Here is a 21,831-nt window from a genome sequence, read left to right as displayed (position 1 = left end):
CTTCTGTGGTCATAAACGCCCGGCTCGAGACTATGAGTTGGCGACCTCACTGGAGCAATTACATGGTGTGGCTCAGTGGTCTGGGGCCTCGGCTTTGATGCAAAGAGGTCACTCCAAGGCCTCATCCTCCTACTGTCCTGGCAGGGACCACTGCTGATCTAAAGATCGCCTGGGGAAATTTAAAAAAAAAACATGATGCCTGGGTCCTTCCCCCCACCCCCAGGTGGTGACATAACTGGCCTGGGTGTGGCTTGGGCATCAGGATTCCGAAAAGCTCCCCAGGGATTCTGTAATGCGGCCAGGGTGGGGCACCACAGGGCTAAAAGGGTCACAGGCCCGGCTCAGGTCCCTTTCACTACCCAATAAAAAGCAGTGGAGCGAAAGACACCTTGTTACAACCTGCTCTGAGTGCAGCTGTGCTCTAATCCTCCTGCAAAAAAAAAAAAAAGGACGCAAATGTCTACGTGATCCTTTCAAAGGGCACCTCTTTTTTTTTTTTTTTTAAAGATTTTTTATTTATTTATTTGACAGAGACAGAGATCACAAGCAGAGAGGCAGGCAGAGAGAGAGAGGAGGAAGCAGGTTCTCCGCTGAGCAGAGAGCCCGATGCGGGGCTCGATCCCAGAACCCTGAGATCATGACCCGAGCCGTAGACAGCGGCTTAACCCGCTGAGCCACCCAGGCGCCCCCAAAGGGCACCTCTTAAGGTGTCTTGCAACAGCTGACAGTGAAGGCAAACACGCTGTGCCCACCTCCGTACCCACCTCTTCACAGGGTTAAGAAAGCATAGGCTGGCCCCGCCCTCGGCAAAAGAGTCATGAGCCAACCTCTGGACTTCTAGGACTGGAAGCCAGATACAGAAAGAGGGAGCTAAGAGAGCTTGCCTAAGGTGCTGGGCAAACCTTGCACATTTCCCTCCTGATCGGGTCAAACAAATCCTTTAAGGGGAAAGAAACTGACACCACGGTCAGGGCCAAAGGCACCAACATCACCACGTGCTCACCGGGTCAATCAGGACTCTTCCTCTGAAGCTCCAGCGGGGGGAGTTGGAGGGAGTGTCCAGTTTAGTTTTTGGTACTCCACTAGTGGAGGGGTTGGTCCTCCTCCAAGGACATTTGGCGATGCCCACTGACACAGTCACAAATCGGGAGGAGGCTATTACTTACATCTCATAGAGCAGAACCAGGAGTGCTGTTCATCATTCTGCAATGCACAGGACAGCAACCCCCAACAAAGAATCATCCAGCCCCAAGTGTCCATACTACTGAGGCTTAAGAAGCCCAAGTGATTTCTTTTCTTTTTTTTTTTTTTAAGATTTTTGTTTATTTATTGGAAAAAAAGAGAGACAGATAGTGAGAGAGAACAGGAGCAGGAAGGAGAGGGAGAAGCCAGCTCTCCGATGAGCAGGGAGCCCAGTGTGGGACTGGATCCCAGGACCTTGGGATCATGACCTGAGCCAAAGACAGGCGCTAGGTGCCCCGCCCAAGCGATTTCAATGTGTGATGTTTTCATGATGGTTATATGACATCTGGTGACCCTATGAGTAACCTTGTTTAAAAATAAATCCAAACCCAAACCCAAAATCTTGGGAAACAAACAAGAAACTCCCAGCATTACTTCAAAATTGAAAAGCACAAGAGTCACATGGTCTAGTCCCTAACATGGACTCAGTCAGCCAGTGGGAAAACTGCCTCCAGTTCACGTGAGAGAACCTTCCTGCAAATCTCCTCTATCAGGAGCATTTAAAGCTCTTGATCATTAAAAGTGTTTTATTTTTTTTTAAGATTTTATTTATTTATTTGACAGAGAGATAGAGAGCACAAGAAGGCAGAGTGGCAGGCAGAGGGAGAAGGAGAAGCAGGCTCCCCACTGAGCAGGGAGCCCGATGCGGGGCTCGATTCCAGAACCCTGGGATCATGACCAGAGCTGAAGACAGCCACTTAACCAACCAAGCCACCCAGGTGCCCCTAAAAGTGTTTTAAACGCATGTATTAGACCCAAACCAAGGCAACTCTTGCCTAAAATGACATCATCTTTAAATCATGCTTTTCCTATGATTTACAAATACAATAAATGGAAAACTCTCAGAAATGATTGTTTTACTCGTTCATGGGAAAAGTCATCAATGCCCATAAACAAACACAGACCATGAAGCATTTGAAAGCCTCTTCATATCCCCACTCTCCATGTGCTCTTCGAACTGACTGCAGGGACATGCCTGGTGCCCTGACACCCCACGACTGGTTTCCCCACACTGCCCTCCTGCTCACCCAGACCTCTGGCCAGAAAGACGAAGCCACATACGATGGGAGGACAACTGCTGAGGGTCTACCCCGACTCTTCAAAATGAAGTAATGAACACAAATGCAGCTTTGATAAATAGACATTGCTTTGTCTGGGCCACCAGCTCCCATCAGCATCCCAAATCGAACAGCAACCCAGTTCAAATGCCAACCACCTGATGAACACGCCCTACATTTTCCACATTCCCTCATTCCAGGAAAATGACCGTGGGTCATGAGAAAGAGCACCTGTGATGTTGGGGAACACACGAAGCCCAGCCATCCCCCATGAACGTTCTTTCAGTAAAAGGATTAACCAACCTGTACAAATAAACCATGAGGGAAAGTGCCCAGGGAGAGCTTAGGGTCTCTCTTTTGTCTGAGGCTCATCCTTGAGTCAGAAATGCAAATACTGCCAGAGTAACTGCTCAACAGCAAGACATTCCGTGTGCTTGAGCAACTGTACGCCAGTTCCACCTGGAGTCTTTGCAATGCTGAGTAATTTTTGATGACTAGGGGGAAAAATGAAAACTGCTTATTTGGCTCATAATCATACTACTCAGTGTACGATGACTCGCACTTGAGTCAGAGAAATACCCAGAAAGTATACTCGGGAAACAGATAATACCGTGTGGTGTTTTCTAAGCATGTCTATCTCTCTGACTCTTGACTCTTGACTCTGCATCTGAAGACAAGTTACCTAAAGTATATCACATCAATAACGTGACTTACAGCATGTAAATTTGACAGACTCGAGTATCGACTGCAAACTTTGAAAGGAGACGTATTTTTATTCAGTCCCATAGCGCAAACTTGATGCAGTTAACATTCCAGTGAAGTCTAGAGCAGAAATACATGCTCTGTCTCTACTTTGATCATTTTTAAAGACAGGCAGCGGAGAACACAGTCTATCTCACTGTAATACACAAGTTCCGGGTCTAATTGCTTACACAGCAGTAGGTAACATGTTTCTGCAATGCACCCCGCATTATAAAAGATCCCTCCACGTTATAAAAGTGGTGTTGAGGAAGAGGAGAAATAGGTGGGTCTAAAATCTCTGGGGCTTGCAAAGCAAAGGCTGCTCGAACAGCCTGGTTGCTTCTGATGTGGCCACTCCTGGGGGGGCGTCACCCTCTGCCCAAAAGGTCAGTTGAGCCCTCACAGTGCCCGCAGGTGACCTGCTGTAGGAAATAGCTATACAGGAGCCCACCCAGCTCACCAGGGACAACTGGGTGTGGCCCAATCCCAGTGATGGACACCCAGAGCCTGTGTGAATAGGAAGCAAGCACACAGAAAGCAGCTTTCCTTATCGCTAACCAAACAGGGTGACTTCATGACCCACACACAGTCATTGTCAAAATACTTGACCTAGAGTGGAATTACTGGTTTGTACGAACTGTCCTGGGGTAAACATTTACAGGATCGGAAATTCCTCACCAGGAGGTCTGTAAATATTTTACGGCTCTTTCTCAAGGAGAAATAAAGAGGATGAAACTTTCACCCATTCAACACGTATTTACTGAATGCTTGATAAGGGCAGGGATGTGCAGAATACACCTGCGTCCTAGAAGGCAGAGATAGGAGTGTTCTGAAAGGCCAGTGAGGGGTCCAATGAGACTCAAACTGCTGGCTGGAGCAGACACAGCAGTTTCATGATTTATACTGCTATGTCATCAAGACTGTATTGGCAGAGATCGATGGAACAGAACAGGATTGAACAGGATATGTTCAACTGAGTTCTGACAGGGTGCAAAGTAATTCAATGGAGGAAAGACAGCCTTTTTAACAAATGGCGCTGGAACAATTAGACATCCGTAGGTTAAAAAAAAAAAAATGAACTTGACCTAAGTCTCATGCCTTATACAAAAATGAATTCAAAATGGATGCAGAAAAAGGAAAACCCTCTTATACTGTTGGTGGGAACACAAACTGGTACAGCCACTCTGGAAAACAGTATGGAGGTTCCTCAGAAAGTTAAAAATAGAGCTACCCTATGATCCAGTAATCGCATTACTGGGTATTTATCCAAAGGACACAAAAATATGGATTTGATGGGACACATGCATCCCAATGTTTATCAACAATAGCCAAACTACAGGAAGAGCCCAAATGTCTATTGACTGATGAATGGATAAAGAAGATGTGATGTATACATGCAATGGCATATTACTCAGCCATCAAAAAGGATGAAATCTTACCATTTGCAGCAATGTGGATGGAACCAGAGAGCATTATACTAGGCGAAAATGTTAGAGAAAGACAAATACCATACGATTTCACTCATATGTGGAACTTAACAAAGAAGACAGATGAACATATAGGAAGGGGGAAAGTGAAAAATGAGAGAGGGAAATAAACCATAAGGACAACAGAGAACAAACTAGGGTTGCAGGAAGGGAGGTAGGTGGGGGATGGTTTAAATGGAGAATGGGTATCAAGGAGGGCACTTGTGATGAGCACTTGGGGTTGTGTGTAACTGATGAATCATTGAATTCTATTCCTGAAACCAATAGTGCATAGTATATTAACTAGAATTATAAAAAGATGGACCATGGATTTAAATGTAAAACATAAAACATTTTAAAAAATAGAAGAAAATATATTCAGAATCTAGGGGTAGGCAAAGAGCATACCATAAAAAGAAGCATTTATAAACTGAACTTCATCAAAATTAAAAACATTTGCCAGATGGGGTGCCTGGGTGGCTCAGTGGGTTAAAGCCTCTGCCTTTGGCTCGGGTCGTGATCTCAGGGTCCTGGTATCAAGCCCCACATCGGGATCTCTGCTCAGTGGGGAGCCTGCTTCCACCTCTCTCTCTGCCTACTTGTGATCTCTCTCTCTCTGTCAAATAAATAAAAAAAATCTTAAAAAAAAAAATTTGCCAGGAGGGAGAGAGACTCCACTGAAAGGACAAAAGACAGGCTTGGAGTGAGAGAAAATACTTGCAAACCATATATTCAACAAAGGACTAGTATCTAGAATACAGAACAAACTCTGAAAACTCAACAGTAGTTTAAAAAAAAAAACAAAACAAGCAAGCAATCCAATTAGACAATGGGCAAAAATTGTCAAGAGATGTTTCACCAAAGAGGAAACACACACGGCAAACATCACAGGAAAATATGTCCAACATCATTAGCCATTAGGGAAATGCAAATGAAAGCCACAGTGAGGGGTGCCTGGCTGGCTGTCAGTGAAGCATGTGACTCTTGATCTCGGGGTTGTAAGTTCGAGCCCCCTGCTGGGTGCAGAGATAACTTAAAAATAAAATCTTAAAAATAATGATAATAAAATAAAACCACAATGAGGTATTCCTTATTAGAATGACTAAAATAAAAAACAGCGCCAACACCAAATGCTGGTGAGGATGCTGGAAGCAGTGTCAAATGGAGCGGCCACTCTGGAAAACAGTTTGGCACTTTCTTAAAAAACAAAACAACACAAAACAAAAAAACCTAAAAAACAACTACGATACTACCCAGGAAATGACATCCCAGGCATTTATCCCAGAGAAATGAAGATTTACGTTCCCACAAAAACCTGCACACCAATGTTCACAGTGACTCCATCTGTAAAAGCCCCAAACTGGAGAAACATAACAGATGTCCCACATCTAGCGAGTGGGTAAATGACTACACACTAGGGCTCATGCATGCCTTGGAACATCTCTGGAGAATGCTGCAGAGTGAAGAAAGCCGATCCCAAAAGGTGACATAGCAAATGAGTCCCATTTATATAAAGTCTTGGAATGACCAAATTATCAAAATGGAGAACACAGCAGTTGTGGGGATGGAGATGGAATGGGGACAGGAGGGAAGCTGGTGTGGCCATAAAAGGTCACCGTGAGGGATTCTTGTGGTGATGGAATTATTGTTCTCACAGCTTGACTGAATCAATGTGACTGTCCTACTTCTGGCACCATCCCAGAGCTTACCACCTGGGGAAACGGGGTAAAGGGTACGTGAGACCTCCTGTTAACTATTTCTTACAACTGCCTAGGAGTTTACAAGGATCTCAAAACAAAAGGTTTAATTACAAATAAATAATACTATACTAAAAACACTATACTAAGAAGTATGTAGGGTGTATTTCCAATTTCCTATGAAAAATGAGCTGTATCTCTGGGATGCTAACATAAGGAAAACTTTCTCTCTCTACTTTTTGAACATTCTCTAGCCAACATGTAACAGTTTAATCACACAGAAATGTTTGTTCAGAGGTCAGAAAAGTGTTATAGAAGGCTTCGAGGACGAAGTGGCATTTCTGGGAGAATCTTAAAGAATGGGCAGCATTTCAACAGATAAAAGAGGCATCTTGGAACAGTCCTGGGGAAAGAATGGCCAACACCATGGAACCATGGAACCATCGGAGGGAGAGGGCCATAGGAGGCCCCCATGGGAGTGAGTGGTAAGACAGGCTGGGAGGCCTGTGCTCACTGCCTTCAAAGGTAAATTCTGCTGTCCTTCTTCCTGTAATTTTCTCTGTAGAGATGAAAGCAGCAGCTTAATAAATACTTCTGAAAGCAGAAATTAATTTTATATGGAAGCATTAATGGGTCAAAGAAAGACACAGGTGCTCTTCCTCACCAACACACTGAAGCAGGGAGCCTAGAGCTGCTCTCTCCTCCAGCAGCTTGCCCTGAAGACCACAATCAAGATGGCCCCATGAGTGCTTACCTCCTGTCCTGACCTAGGAACCTGCCTCTTCCTCCTGGGCCTACAGAGAAGGGAGAGGGCGGGGCTAGAGATAAAGCCCTAAGGAAAGAAGGAGTAGAGGAGGGTTTCTGGGAGTCAGGAGACCTGGGGTAGTGGGGTAGCCCCCATTCACAACCTACCCAGACCTCGCCTTCCTCGTGTAGGTGATGGGGAGGTCGGATAACTCAGCTCTAAGATTCTTCTGGCTCTGATGCTCCATTGGCCTAAGGTCCCCAGGCCTGGGTCTGGCCATGCATGCCAGATCCCAGGAGAGCCACCAAACTCAGTTACTCCTTCCAAAGTCCTGCCTGTGTCTTTACCACCATTTTCTTTCTTTTCCAACCTAACCCCCACACTACGTGGAAGTAACATAGTCCTCTGACAACAAAACTTAACAAAAAAACACAACCCAAGAAATGAAAGCATTTCAAAGACTCGAACCTGGGAAAGCCACCCATTGCTCTTGGAGCCACCACCATAGCTCACCACAAAGAAGGAAATGCGACTGCCCAGGGAGAGCACCAGGGAGTCCCCATGGAAGAGAGCACACGGACCATTGCAAAGTGGGTCACAGGACTTTTACTGGCCTTCTAGAAGACCTCAGTATGATTCTGTCTTGACTTTGACAAGAAATTGCTCCAAGGGCACCTGTTCTGAGTGACCAGAACAGACTGTGATAGCTCTCCCTGTGCCTTTCCAGTAACAGCATGAGATTAGCCATTAGTACTATTTATCATTGTTTAACTGAACACACACCCCCCTGCTTCCCAGACACCCAAACTGTTCCATTTACAGCTTAAGCATTCAAAATTATTTATGCCAAATCTTCCTACAGTTGCTGGACTCTTCCTCATCCTTCCCAGCCTGTGAAATCTGGATTTTCTGGCCGGGTATTTATTCTCTCCGTTGAGGGGGCTCTACTCTAATTCCATCCCTGCCTACTGGTCTGATGAGAACCTAAAAAGGCCATTTCCCTATAGACCCCTGTGCAGACACTGCATGTATATGAACACACACAGATACATACACAGATATATACATGTGCACACACACACACACACACACACACACACACACACACACATACACACCCCAGACTGTACTTGTATTTTAGTGTTTGGGAAGAAGACTTAACCAGACACCCTGATTCTTCCTGCTCCCACTCTCCTCCCATTTCATTCTCATCCCACCCTCATTATTAACTCAGCAGGCCAGCTAACTGGGATATCATTCAGGGCACTGCATTTCTCCCCACTTCCTGTTCTCTAGTTAGAGTCACCCTGCCCCCCCTGCTCCCAACTCATGAGACCAGCAAATGGAACCAGATGTTACTTATTCCTCCCGAGGTATCTTGGAGAGCCTGCCAAGCTAACACAAAGAATGCCTGCCTGGACTCTGCGTGCCCTGCCGGCCCGCAGTCCACCGTTGACTGGGCCAGGAGCGAGGCCCCGACTGACTCCACAGCAGCTGCCAACAACCTGGTTAGTGTCCAAGAAGATGCCCTGGAATGAGGACTCGGCCCAAAGATGCTTTGCACTGGCTCACTCAAGCATATCTTTTTCTTATGGGGAGGACCATAAAGTTTGGAGACATAGATGATGTTTTATTAAACTATAGCGTAATAGCAATAAACCATTTATTATGTTCGTACACCTATGCTTCCAGACTTTAGGGCTGTCTGAGAGTTTAAATGCAATGACACACAGAGAAAACTCCTCACCCACTGGTTGAGAAAAAAGCAGAAAGACTAGGACTTAGTCTGTTCAGACTGCTGTCAAATACTATGGACTGGGTGGCTTAAAGGACACGCATTTATTTCACACAGTTCTGAAGGCTGGGAAAGCTAAGATCGCGGTGCTGGCAGATAGGGTGTCTAGTGAGAACCCACTTCCGGGTTCACAGACGGCCATCTTCTCACTGTGTCCTCAATTGGTGGAAGGGGCAAGGGAGCTCTAGAGCATCCTTGAAAAGGGCACTAATCCCATCCACAAGGGCTCTACTTTCTTAATCCAATCATTTCCCGAAGGATCCTCCTCCTCATTCTATCCTATTGGGAATCAGGATTTAACTAAGAATTGGCAGGGGGTTGGGGATATAAACATTCAGTCTCTAGCAAATACCTACAGAGAATATAAGTAGAAGCCATGATGTAACGAATCCATGAGTTTAAAAAGCCCCAGGGCAAATGGGAACTGGTGAGTAGCAGGGTAGAAGTAAATTAACAGAGACAGGCAGGGACAAAAGTGCTGAGCCATGAAAAGGAAGACCACGGGGGTTACTCGGGGGGTTACTCGTGGCACTCCAGAGTGCCACTAGAAAGCTTCCGCTAAACCCCAAGTATCACATCCTGTTTTGGCAACACAGCACACTGAACTGTCTTGAGCCTTCCCCCCAACAAACACCTAGAAATGCTAAAGAAAACATAAAAAGCAGAAATTTATACACAGCTGACTGACAGAGTCACAAAAGGAAAATTCCCTAGTATCAGAAATGCATTAGGGATTAAAGAGGTAGAGGGCAGGAGGGAATGGTGGCAGTTCTCTTACCCAGAAATAGGCACTCTAGCCAGGGACATGAGAAGAATCTTTGATAAATGCCCCAGACAACCCACTAAAGGGATGTACACCATTGAAACTAAACTAAAAATCACTTGGGAAGCGGGAGAGTAATAACCTGCTCACGACATTGGGCGGTGACAAAAAAAATATCCTTGAAGTATAAAAATATTTAGATGTATGCCACATGCAAGTCTGATAACCAACTGACACAACCCCTTTGGGACACAACTCCATGAGCCCAAAATTAACAAGTGTATTTGGACCAATAATGCTACTCAGGCATTTGGAAAAGACCAATGCAAAAATCTCACCAAGTGGAACTCCCAACAAGAAATGAGCTCATCTTAAAGCTCATAAAAAAAAATCCACTTTAGGTGAGAGACAACAGATCGGGAAAAACAGAGGGATTGATAACACACAAGAACTCAAGAAAACGGAACAAATTGAAAGAGGCCGAGACTTAAAAATGTTTCAAAATTTAAGCAAGAAATAACATATGGTAAGGGAAAAAAGAAATTTATGAAACAGAACAAGCAAATTTCAAAATTCATTTCATTGAAATCAAAACTTAGTGGATGAAGAAAAGAATAATTCTTTTGTGAAGAAGAGAATTCATAACTTGGACAAGAAATGAAGTAATTATTCAAAATAAAGCACAGTGGGGCACCTGGGTGGCTTAGTCAGTTGAGCATCCAACTCTTGGTTTCAGCTCAGGTCATGATCTCATGTCCTGGGACTGAGCCCTACCTATGACTCTACACAGCAGGAGGTCTGCTTGAGATTTTTCTCCCTCTACTCCTCCCTCCCCATTCTCTCCTGTGAACAAGCATGCATGCACACGCATGCACTCTCTCTCTAAAATAAGTAAATAAATAAATTATATATATATATATATATATATATAACACAGATAAGAATAATTTTTTTAAAAAAAAGGACAGTTAGGTGAGATGGTGGTGGGTGGAAGAAGAATGGCCAGCAGAAGTTCCTACATAAAACTAATAGGAATTCTAGAAGTGATACAGAAAATGGGGGAATAAACACTATTTAAAGACATAATTTCCCTACTGAACGTTATTCAAAGAGTGAGAATTTTCCAGATTTCACAAAAGACATAAACTGACTGACAATGAGTGTTGCCTAAAGTATAAAAATAAATCTAGACACATCTGGTTGAAACTACAGAATACCAAACACAAAAAGAAAAGCATAAAAGTAACCAGGAAGTAAAAAGAGATCATCTACAAAAATGAGAATTATTTGACAGCACACCTCTTGACAACAAAATACAGCCAGAAGATAATAAAAAATACTATCTTTGATATGTTAGGATCCTATGCCCAACTAAATATGTTTCAAGACTGAGGATGACATAAAAGCATTTTTAGACAATACCATTTACTGAAAGAAAACACTCAAGGACATGTTAAGGGATCAGCAAGAAGAAAACTGAACTCACAAGGAAGGAGTAACACTCAAAAAGCAATGATAACAGATTGGAAAATATGTAAATGAATCTAAATAAGCATTAACTGTTAAATTAGCCAACTTTTGGGGGGATGCTTTTAAAAAGATAAAACTAAAATGATACTACATAATAATAGTATGAAACACAGGAGCTGACTGGAGTTGAAGCTTTCTAAGATGCTTAATATTATTAAGGAAAAGAATCAGGATAATGATTAATTTTAGACACTAAGTCAAACAGGCATGTTAAATATGTAAGAGTAATTTTTAGAACAGTAATACAAGTTCCTAATCAAGCAAAAGAACATGAGAATTGAAAATTCAATCAATCAAAGAGAAATTGACATAAAAAAATAGAAAAAAGAAATGAAAAGGCTTGGAATTTACAAACATAAAATACAATGATAGAAATAAATTCAAACATATCAATAATCATAATAAATGTAAATGGATTAAATTCACAAGTTTTTGTTAAAAAAGAAGATAGTATCAGATTCCATTTTTAAAAAGAGAACTATAGACGAGTCACAAGAAATACATCTAAAACATAATGACTCTGAAAAATGGAAAGTAATGGAAGCGCAAAAAGCTATACCAGACAAATTAAAAAAAAAAAAAAAAGAAAGAAAGAAAGAAAAAAGAATACATTAGAATAAAGAGGTCATTATCAAATGATGAAGGGAACAATTCATCATCAAAAACGGTCCTAAAAAAACAGTTCTAAATCTGTATGCATTTATATTCAAAATATATAAGCAAAATTGACAGATTACAAGGAACTATAAATACAAAATTATAACAGGTGATTTTAACAAAACTTTATCCTAAATAGATCTATTTAGCAGACAAAACAAAACTATAAAGGATATAAAAAATTTGAACAACACAATTAACAAGTGATCTAAAAAAACTTTCCAAATTGTTGCCATCCACAACACTGTAAACTGTAATTGTTTACAGTCCACGTGGACTGTAAATCAAATGTGTAACTACCTTTTAAAAAACAGAACTGAATAGAATTGAAAATATCAAAATGCATCCCATATGGCAAAGATAAGCATTATTTTGTGAGACCTTTATGTTTGTATTTTGAGTGATGATATAAAATGTACTCCTTGTTGTGAGTTCAAATTTGGAAGTCTTCAGTCTAATGGATTTAAAGTCCATTAGAGTATATGGAGTATATGCTTTCCTCTCAAGCAGTCAAGAAATATTTATTAAATTTGAATCATTTACTAGCCACAGAAGAAGTCTCAACCAAACCCTGAGAATCAATACATACCCTGAATGGTGCTGAAAGATGGCCCACAAGAGCTATCTGGCTGCTAACCGGTTCCCTGTGGCTTCATTCAACAATCCCTAGGGTGGATGGGTAGGAGGGGTAAGAGCAATCCAAAGATACAAACTTCCAGTTATAATAAATAAGTCATGGGATATAATGTACAGCATAATGACCATAGTTAATACTGTACTGCATATTTGAAAGTTGCTAAGAGAGCAGATCTTAGAAGTTCTCATTACCAGAAAAAATATGTTTGGACCTATGTGTTCAACAAGGAATGTTAACCTGTTATTGGGGTGATCATTTTGCAATATATACAAATATTGAACCATGACACCTGAAACTAATATAATGTTATATGTCAATTATACCTCAATAAGAAAAAAAAAAAAAAAAGAAAAGCCCCGTTCCCTGAAATGATCTAGAATATGTTTCTGTCCCTTGTAAGTGCCAACTAAATTGGCCAGTTATTATTGTGTCTAAGATATAGAAGTACTCGAAAACTTTGGTAGAATGAAATACTGCTCAGTGAAAACAATCTTTAAGACGTTGAAACTAAGCTAAGATTAACCATTTTCAACCTGTCCAGATAATTCATCATAGAGTTGATTACTAGAAGAAATATACTCCTAAAAAGGCAAAAATGTTTTGAGCTTGCACAAGTGGAGAGGTGTACCAGAATTGGGTGCATGGACCATGATGCAAAGAGGCACAAGGAAGCTGGCTAGACAGAAGGGACAATTCCAGATAGTTTCATATTGCCAACCCTCTTTAACCATCTTATTTACCAATGGAGACAGTGACTTTTCTAAGACCCACTCTGTTCAAAGGGGACCAGAGGGCACAGATTATTCTCATCTCGCTCTGCTGCCTTTCTTTCACTCCAGGATTTGACAGGGGGTGGGAAACCCAGCTGGGAGACAGGGATGATCCCAGGCAGGAAGCGTGTCTCTATGTCTAGAGAGGCAGCCAATCAGGAGCCAGGGTAAATTCATGTGTTTAAGTGGAGAGTCCCATGGTAGGAGTTGGGGAAGCGTTGAAGGTAAAACAGAGAAGGGAGAGACCGGAAGTAGTATATCTGCCTTTAATGTGTCGATGGCATAGAATCAGCTCTCAAATATTCACTTGAGAGAAGACTGGTCAAAGTATGGGTAGAATAGAGAATCTAAAAATTCTTATTTGAGGTTAAACCCGACCACCTTAAAGTACACAAATCAGAGGCATTCACAGGGTTGTGCAGCCATCACCTTTATCTACTTTAAAACCTTTTTGTCACTCCAGAAGCAGACCCCAGACCCATTAAGCAGTCCTCTCCCTTCTCCACAGCCCCTGGAAACCACTGATCTATTTTCTGTCTATGGATTTACCTATTCTGAATAAATGGAATCATGCAATATGTCCAGTTTCTTTTCCTTGGTCTATTTTCGTGGCCCATCCACGTACAGCATGTGTAAGTGAGAGAGAAAAATGAAATCTTGCTATTTGCCTCAACATGGATGGAACCAGAGGGTAGGATGCTAACTGCAGTAAGTCAGTCAGAGAAAGACAAATATCATCTGATCTCACTGACATGCGTGGAATTTAAGGAACAAAGCAGAGGATCACAGGGGAAGAGAGGAAAAAACAAAACAAGATGAAATCAGAGAGGGGGACAAACCGTAAGAGGTTCTTAATCATAGGAAACAAACTGAAGGTTGCTGGGGGAGGGGGTAGGGTAACTGGATGATGGACACTAAGGAGGGCGTGTGATATAATGAGTACTGGGTGTTATATAAGACTGATGAATCACAGGCCTATACCTCTGAAACCAATAATACATTATATGTTAATTAATTGAACTTAAATTTAAAAATGTTTTGAGGGGCACATGGGTGGCTCAGTAGGTTAAAGCCTCTGCCTTCGGCTCAGGTCATGATCCCAGGGTCCTGGGATCGAGCCCCACATCGGACTCTGCTCAGCAGGGAGCCTGCTTCCTCCTCTCTCTCTCTCTCTCTCTCCCTCTCTGCCTGCCTCTCTGCCTCCTTGTGATCTCTCTCTGTCAAATAAGTAAATAAAATCTTTAAAAAAAAATGTTTTGCAAAAATCATGTTTTCAGGGGCTCCTGGAATGGCTCAGTTGGTTAAGCGTCTGCCTTTGGTTCAGGTCATGATTCTAAGGTTCTGGGATCCAGCCCCACATGGGGCTCCAGACTCGGTGGGGAGCCTGTTTCTCCCTGAGCCCCTCTCCCCACTCGTGTGCGCTCGCTCTCTCTCTCTCTCGCTTTCAAATAAATAAATAATCTTAGAAAGAAAGCAAAGCGAAGAAAAGAAAAGAAGAAAATTCCTTAGACCGCAAAAGCAGAAGGGCAGAATGTGAAGGCATTCTCAATGCCAGCAGGAAGGGAGGTCAGGGTACCCGCCAGTGCTCCCGCCAGAGGGACCAGCAGGACTGCAGCACCGTGGACACAAATGGGAAAGACAGGGAAGAGTCAGGTGGGGCTGAGGGTGGCAAGTCTGATTCTGGACTCTCTGAGTGTGAAGTGCTCGGGCAAATCCGTCTGGCAGAAGCCCACCGGGCCGCCGCACGGACAGTGTGCAGTCCCGGGAGAAGAGCCCCCCGTGGCAGCAGCTACGGAGCCCAAGAGGCACGGAGACGCCCTGTCTAACTGTCCTCCCAGGCTGAGAGGGACACGGTCGTCTGCAGCTACTTCCGTCATTCAGAGACACAGGCGACGCACGAACTCCCCTTGCCTTTTCCGGAATGTGACTCATCCGCTTACGAAACTTCAGAGGAGAAACGATAACGAGCGGGACTCAAGATAGAGAGAACAGTACAGTCCCCCCTCAGCAAAGCTCCCAGTGCCTTCCCTTCCGGCTTTAGTAAAGAGAATCCACTCACAAAGCCCACAGCTAGCACTTTCCAGTAAGTATCTCCTCTACCACCTTTGAACCTTGGGGTGCCTGGTTCCATCATTCTCTCCTTCCCGCACTGTCTAGAGCATCTACCTTCTGTAGACTCTGGTCAGTTTTAGGGTTTGTTTAGAATTGTGAGATTTGGTGCCAAGACGCCATCCCCCGGCTGGACTGCAGCTCTCCAGGTAAAATAGGGACTGCAGCCCAGCTGGGCCATGCCTGCGGGGGACTCTAACCCATAAAGACAGGGAGGGGCTGGCCTGCCACCTCCTCTGTGTACAGTCAGCCTCAGCCAATATCACCGTTCTCTAAAGACCCCTGCCTCACCCCTGCCTGGCCTTGAACGTCAGTCATCATTTCTCTCCCTGAGGAGCTATTTGTGGCTTGACGCCAAGTCCCACACAAATCCAACTCCGTGGGGGCAAGAGAAACTGCTTGCTTCAAATATATTTATTTACTCACTTATATGTACATATAATTTAAATATTTATATGCAGGCATTCACACATACAACATTTGTAAAATGGACTCCTAAGATGTTTTCTGCACCCTCAAGGTCAGGCTCAAACTGGAAATCCTGAGGAAAGAAACCATTATGGCAAACCTTCTAGCAGACTTAGAGCGAAAGGGAAAGAAGGAAGTAAAGGACAGGGAACTCAGTGCGGAGGTAAGAGACCCACAAGGAGAGGAGAAATCCCCCCAATCCCTTGGGGTAAGTGCACACCTAAGGTAGGGAGCAAGGGATACCCATGATGAAAGAACGTTCTCAGACTCTATCTCCTCCTCTGTGAAGTGCACTGAGTCCCCAGGCGAGCTGTGCTCACCACAGCTCCACCTTCTCACCCTCCATTCACTCCCTCACCATGCACGTCTCCAACAACACCTAAGTGCCAGGCACTATTCTAGGCACGGAGACCCCACCATGAACTACACAGACACACTCTCTTCCCACAGAGCTCAAGTCCTGGAGGCACATTAGTGAAGACAACAAAGAAATAAAACCCATGGCATTATCAGACAAGTGCTGGCAATAGATAAGTGAGTCACCAAAATCGACAGCATGTCAGATGGGAAGGCAGATAGGGATGGCCAGGAGCGGGGAAGCAGGGACAACTGGGAATGTGTACGTGTGCGGGGCCAGGTGGCTGAAGTGGGATGTCAGGAGAGAACCAAAGGCAAGGGACTGAGGCGCCCCAAGGCTATGGATCTCTTGACAAAGAATGTTGCCCTCACCCCACCCCCGCCAACCTTGAGGAACAGCAGGGCACCTGAGTGGCTGTTGGTGGCTGAGTGGGAGAAGAGAGGCAGCAACACTGGCTCCTTTGCTGTGATTTACTTGTTTTGCTAGCCACATGTCAAATTGAGCTGTAAACATCTCGAGAGCAGAGCCTGTGCTGCCATACTCACACCTGCCTCCCCAGGGCATGGTACGGAGCCTGAATTAAGTGTGGGCAGGTAGACAGCTGGATGGATGAGGAACAACTGGGTGACTCGGGAAACTTGTCCAAAGGGAACATACACTAAGTGAGGCTGTTCGCAGGTAATAATGCTGGCTTCAGCCGTCACTGTAAAGGCTTCGTCAACAGTTTCTAACTCCAACAACATGCAGGCTATTTTCTAAGAAAATACACAGCTTTAATCTTATAATGGAAGTAACAACAAAACATCATTTGCATTACTATATGCAAAGGGGGAAAAAATATATATATATGTATTCATTTTCTTGACCGCTTTGCTAGAATACATTCACTCCCTAAAATAAAAAGTATTTAAACCATGTTGCCTAAATAATAGATACAGGTGGCATATACAGATTATTTGTTTACACAGCTTAATAGACAACCAGAACACATTTTCCAGCTCACTGGAAGAGGAGACTCGAGGAAAAAGCTACTGCTTAATTTTGTATTCCGGTAATAATATTCTCCATTTGGACCCATAAAAGGAATTAATGGCCAGCTCATCTGAATGGAAATGTTAAAAAGCAGTTTTAGACCATGGTTCATTCACCAAGCCCTTTCTGTAGAGGGTCAGACACCAAATATTTCAGGTTTTGTAAGCAACATATAGTCTTTGTCACAGTCTTCGTTGCTTTTTTAGATTTATTTTTGTGTGATTGTTGTTGTTTTACAATGCTACGAAAAATGGATAAAACGTTCTTAGATTCTGGGCCCTACAAACAAACCACGGTTCAGCAAATGGGGCCCTTGGAGTCCCAAGCTCCTAACAATTAAACCCAAGAAAGAAATCCCCGTGTGTTTTGGGATTACCTCTTTCAGTCTCTCCAGCTCATTCTGGAGCGCTTGTTTGGATATCTCCACTTCGATCATCTGCTGTCGGAGACTTTCATTTTCATCTTCAGCTTTAGCGCGTTTTTCCTCCACAGTTTCAAGTTCATGGTGCAATCGGACAGATACATCTTTGGCTACCTGTATTGACCCACGGAGATAGTCATCAGGACATGAAGCTTGCTGTGTGCTAAGGGCACATTCAAACAACTTCAGAGGCAGAATCATTAAGTGATATGATATCGCCGTAAAGGGCAAAGACCCCAGCAGTATTAACAAGCCTATTTTTAAAGGAGGAGGGTATTAGTTTCATACATGAAATCTACATTATAAGCAAAGCTATGACCTTTATCTGGATTAAAAGGCTACTGTAGATAGCTCTACCTCGTTATAGAGTATCATCAAGAATGCCAATTCTGCTTACGCACACTGCTTTAATGATAAATTAGAAATAATAGTAACAATAACAATAAAAATGGATCAATAAACATCTCTGTTCCTAAGGCATACTAAAACTACTTGCTAAAAAAACAAAAAAAAACCAAAATAATCCTGTAAAATAATGTAGTCAAGTTTTAACTTGTCTACTATAACAAAATATCTGAATGTTAAAAGCAATTAAATGTTTTTACCTTCTAAAGGGAAACAAGGAATGAGATTTTGCAAGAGAAATATAAATTACCCTTATATCCCCCTGAATGACATTTTGTTAGTGGTTTATAGATTTGACAGAATTACAAAGATTCTTTTCCTGTTATCATAATGAAAGGCGAAATGAGATTTCATAAGTACTCCCATAATAAGAAGGACATTATGCATAATTCATCTCTTGATAAATGATTTGATAATCGGAGCACAAGAGAAGCCATGCTACCCACGGAGATAGCAAATGGTATAATGTCTGGAATTTCTTCACCTCATTCCCACCTCTGCCAGTGGTTTTCAAAAACACCTTAGACAATTAGTTTTAGACAATTAGTTACGGTCCCATTTCTCTTTCAGTTAAATCAAAACACCATCCCTGGGTTATGGTCATTTCAGGTTTCCTGCATTCCAGAACCTTAAGTAACGATAAAAACATTAAATGATTAGAATCAACCTCTGTGAGTGGTCTTTGACTATCACTGAACTGATCATCAATAGATTTTTTTTTAATAGTCTAGATCTTTAGAAGGCATTTCTGTATAATTCTCCACAACTGTCAGACCAAATGGCAGATATCTTCTTTAAATTTATTTTTAATTATTCATTTATTTTTTAAAAAATATTTTATTTATTTATTTATTTGAGATAGAGAGCCAGAGAGAAAGAGCACAAGCAGGGGGAGGCACAGAAGGAGAGGGAGGAGCAGACTCCCCACTGAGCAGGATGCCCAAGGCAGGGCTCCATCCCAGAACCCCAGATCATAACCTGAGCTGAAGGCAGTCGCTTAACTGAGCCACCCAGGTGCCCCAATTCTCTCTTTTCTTCTAAATTGTAGATCCCTTACTACAATTTGTTTTCTTTTCCTTAGGTTTTAAGATTCCAGTTCATGGGACAGGTTTAAGATCTTGGAATGTCAAAGCCATATGACTACCCATACCCTATTACACCACCAGACGAATGAAGAACGTGTGTGCTAAAATCTGCTGAGAGAGAGAGAACTACCCTCAGAACGGCAGGACCTGGTGTGTATGTGCCATCCCCACCCGCCCTCATCCCTGGCTCCTGCCCCCCCTTCTGGGAACGAGCGCCCCCTATCAGCGTCGCTCACTCACCTTCAAGTCCTGCTCCAGACTCCGGATGAGCTCGCCATCCACCTGACCAGTCTCAGCCACTTTCAGGCTCTTCTGCTCGGCTTTCCTGAGGCGGTACTGCAGGATTCGGCAGTTTTTGTGGGCGCGGTCCAGCTCCCGCCGAAGCTCCTGCAGCTGGTAAACATCTTCCTCTAAGTAACTGTCTCTCATCTCTTCCATCTCAGCGCGGAGTTCATCCAGCTCGTCCTACACAAGCCAGATGGCACAGAGTTATAAGTCAGGTCCACCTGGACAAGGATGGGGTCCCCCGTCCACCCGGCAATACTGGACGTCCACAACCTGTGCGCTTACCCCGCGGGGGACAGGCGCACCTATGTGACGGGACACAGGGATCTCTGGGAAGAGTCACACAAGACAATATCTTCACATGTCCGTTCAAATCTCATGGGTCCAGAAACTCAAAACCAGGATGGATTATTCACTGTGGACTCCCGACATTGATTTCACTCCCAACTTCTTACATAATCAGAATCACAGATGAAGTCAACTCTGCAGATAACTGAAACTTTAGATTCAAACCAAACCTTGAACTAAACCTTATCTCCAGGGCACAATCTTGGGACGAAGAGGAGGGGCACAGAGCCCCGTCTTTGAAGGATGTAAACAGTGCGATCATAACAACTGCCCTGGAATTACGACACACCTGCAAAAATGTCCCTAAAATGTGGTTCCACCATACACATCTCAGCACTGACTATGTGACTCACAATTCCAAAGATATAACTTTTGTCAAATCCACACTGGGTTTGGTTTTTTCCATTCACTTGGCCTTCATTTCCCATCTCCACTTTACTCTGGCATCAGCATGAAGATATTGTGGGTACAGGAAAACCCAGCACTTGTTCCCTGCTCCCTACCCCCCGCCCTCCCATTCCACAGCCAAACCAGTGCCGTCAGCCCAACAGGAACATATGTGTGGGGCACTCTCTCCCTGGTGGCTGCACACCTCAGCTAGTCTCTGCCTCCGTCCATCTCCAGGGAGCAGGTGCACACACAGGTGAGTCAAGTGGGGCTCCCTGCTTCCCCTTTAACCAATTCTCCACCCAGAGTTATCCTTTACTGTGGAAGTCAGACCACGACCCTCAGACCTTCCAGGGGGCTTCCCACTGCCCTGAGGAAATCCTTCAGGGTCCTCCCCAGGGCCTCTGAGCTGCCCCCTTCTTCCCTGCCACACTGCGGGTCTCACAGCGTCTGGACTGCTGGAGGCCTTTCCACCTGTTCTCCCCTCTCCTTAAAACGTCCCTCCCCAACTTTTACAGAGCTCGTTGTTACATCATCTGGAAGGTACACACACAGCGCCTTCCTTGACCACCCATCCCCCCAACCCCTCCCTGCTTCTAACCCTTCTTGCCTTGCTCTGTTTTTGTCCCACCTCTTATCATCGGCTACTAGTTCTTTGTGCTTTTTCCTATTCCTGTCTGTTGCCCATACTGAAATGTGAGCTCTGTGAGGGCAGACCCTTTGAGGGGCTTCTCTGAATTCACAGCGCCCAGAGGGGTGTGAGCCACACAGCAGGCCCTCCATAAGTATTTGTGGGAGGAACACACACACGAACATCGGTCAGTCCCGACAAAGGCCAAATTGTAAAGATGACCAAAATCGGACACAAATGCACCTTTGTTTTGTTCCAGTCTTGTAACCTAATTACCAAAAATTCTTCCCAAACCCACAGACATGGCTGTAATATGCAAGACAGAAATCTATTGAAGTTTTACAAAAGATTTTAACGAGGAGTAATTTGGAAGGTGGGAGCTTAAGAAAAGCATTCTAGGAATTTTTTTTTTAAGATTTTAGTTATTTATTTGAGAGAGAGATCACACGTAGGCAGAGAGGCAGGCAGAGAGAGAAGGGGAAGCAGGCTCCCTGCTGAGCAGAGAGCCCAATGCGGGGTTCGATCCCAGGACCCTGAGATCATGACCTGAGTCGAAGGCAGAGGCTTAACCCACTGAGCCACCCAGGCACCCTCTAGGAATTTTCTTGATTAGTTTGATCATTGATGGCTTAAATGTCTCCAGACTAGGATACGCTCAGTCATGCCTTTGTGTTGTTCAATTAACACTGAGGGTGAAGGAAAAAACTCTCCACGATGTGGATACGCTAAATTGTCAGTCCTTGTCCCACTATTCAGTTTGTCTCTGATTCTCTTCACTCTCACTAATCCTGTGTTTGTTCTTAAAAGCAGGGATTTGCTTGTAATAAAGAACAAGAGCTTCCTAACATCAAAGCCTCAGGCAGACAAGAAATTGACCAGAAGGGATTCTCCAGAAGAGTATTTTAACCTGGAAAAGTTCAGGTGTAACAAATAAATTGGGACTCCTTATGGAAAAGTACAAACTGGCACAGACAGGATAAAGACAGTTGCCTAGCCAACCTCTGCCATATGTAGGGGTCTCCTGGAAAGAGCACTATAGAGCATCTCATTAATCCAAACCCCAGCCTTTAGCTTCTCCCCAATCTGTCCACACTACCCTAACCAAGAAAATGGCCTACTCAACTGCCCGTGACTCCAAACGGAGCCTGTCTGAACGGACTGCCAAGAGGAATGATGTTAAAGAAGAAAAGCTTGACCACGT

At 43.7% G+C, this 21,831-nt stretch overlaps 1 protein-coding gene across 9 annotated transcripts in view; it reads right to left on the bottom strand.

The window, feature by feature from the left end:
• MTCL1 (microtubule crosslinking factor 1) overlaps window positions 1–21,831 on the bottom strand; it is a 124,917-nt gene that overhangs the window by 94,431 nt on the left and 8,655 nt on the right. For all 9 annotated transcript variants that reach the window (XM_047697227.1, XM_047697221.1, XM_047697224.1 and 6 more), the window contains exons 2-3: window positions 19,220–19,444; window positions 17,445–17,603 (exon numbers count right to left, since the gene is read on the bottom strand). In XM_047697227.1, the coding sequence (XP_047553183.1) occupies window positions 17,445–17,603; window positions 19,220–19,444 (384 nt within the window). The remainder of the gene's footprint in view (window positions 1–17,444; window positions 17,604–19,219; window positions 19,445–21,831) is intronic.

This window comes from Lutra lutra, chromosome 12 (genome assembly GCF_902655055.1).
Source record: "Lutra lutra chromosome 12, mLutLut1.2, whole genome shotgun sequence".
Lineage (NCBI taxonomy): Eukaryota > Metazoa > Chordata > Mammalia > Carnivora > Mustelidae > Lutra > Lutra lutra.
This window is presented reverse-complemented; position numbering and strand designations above follow the sequence as displayed.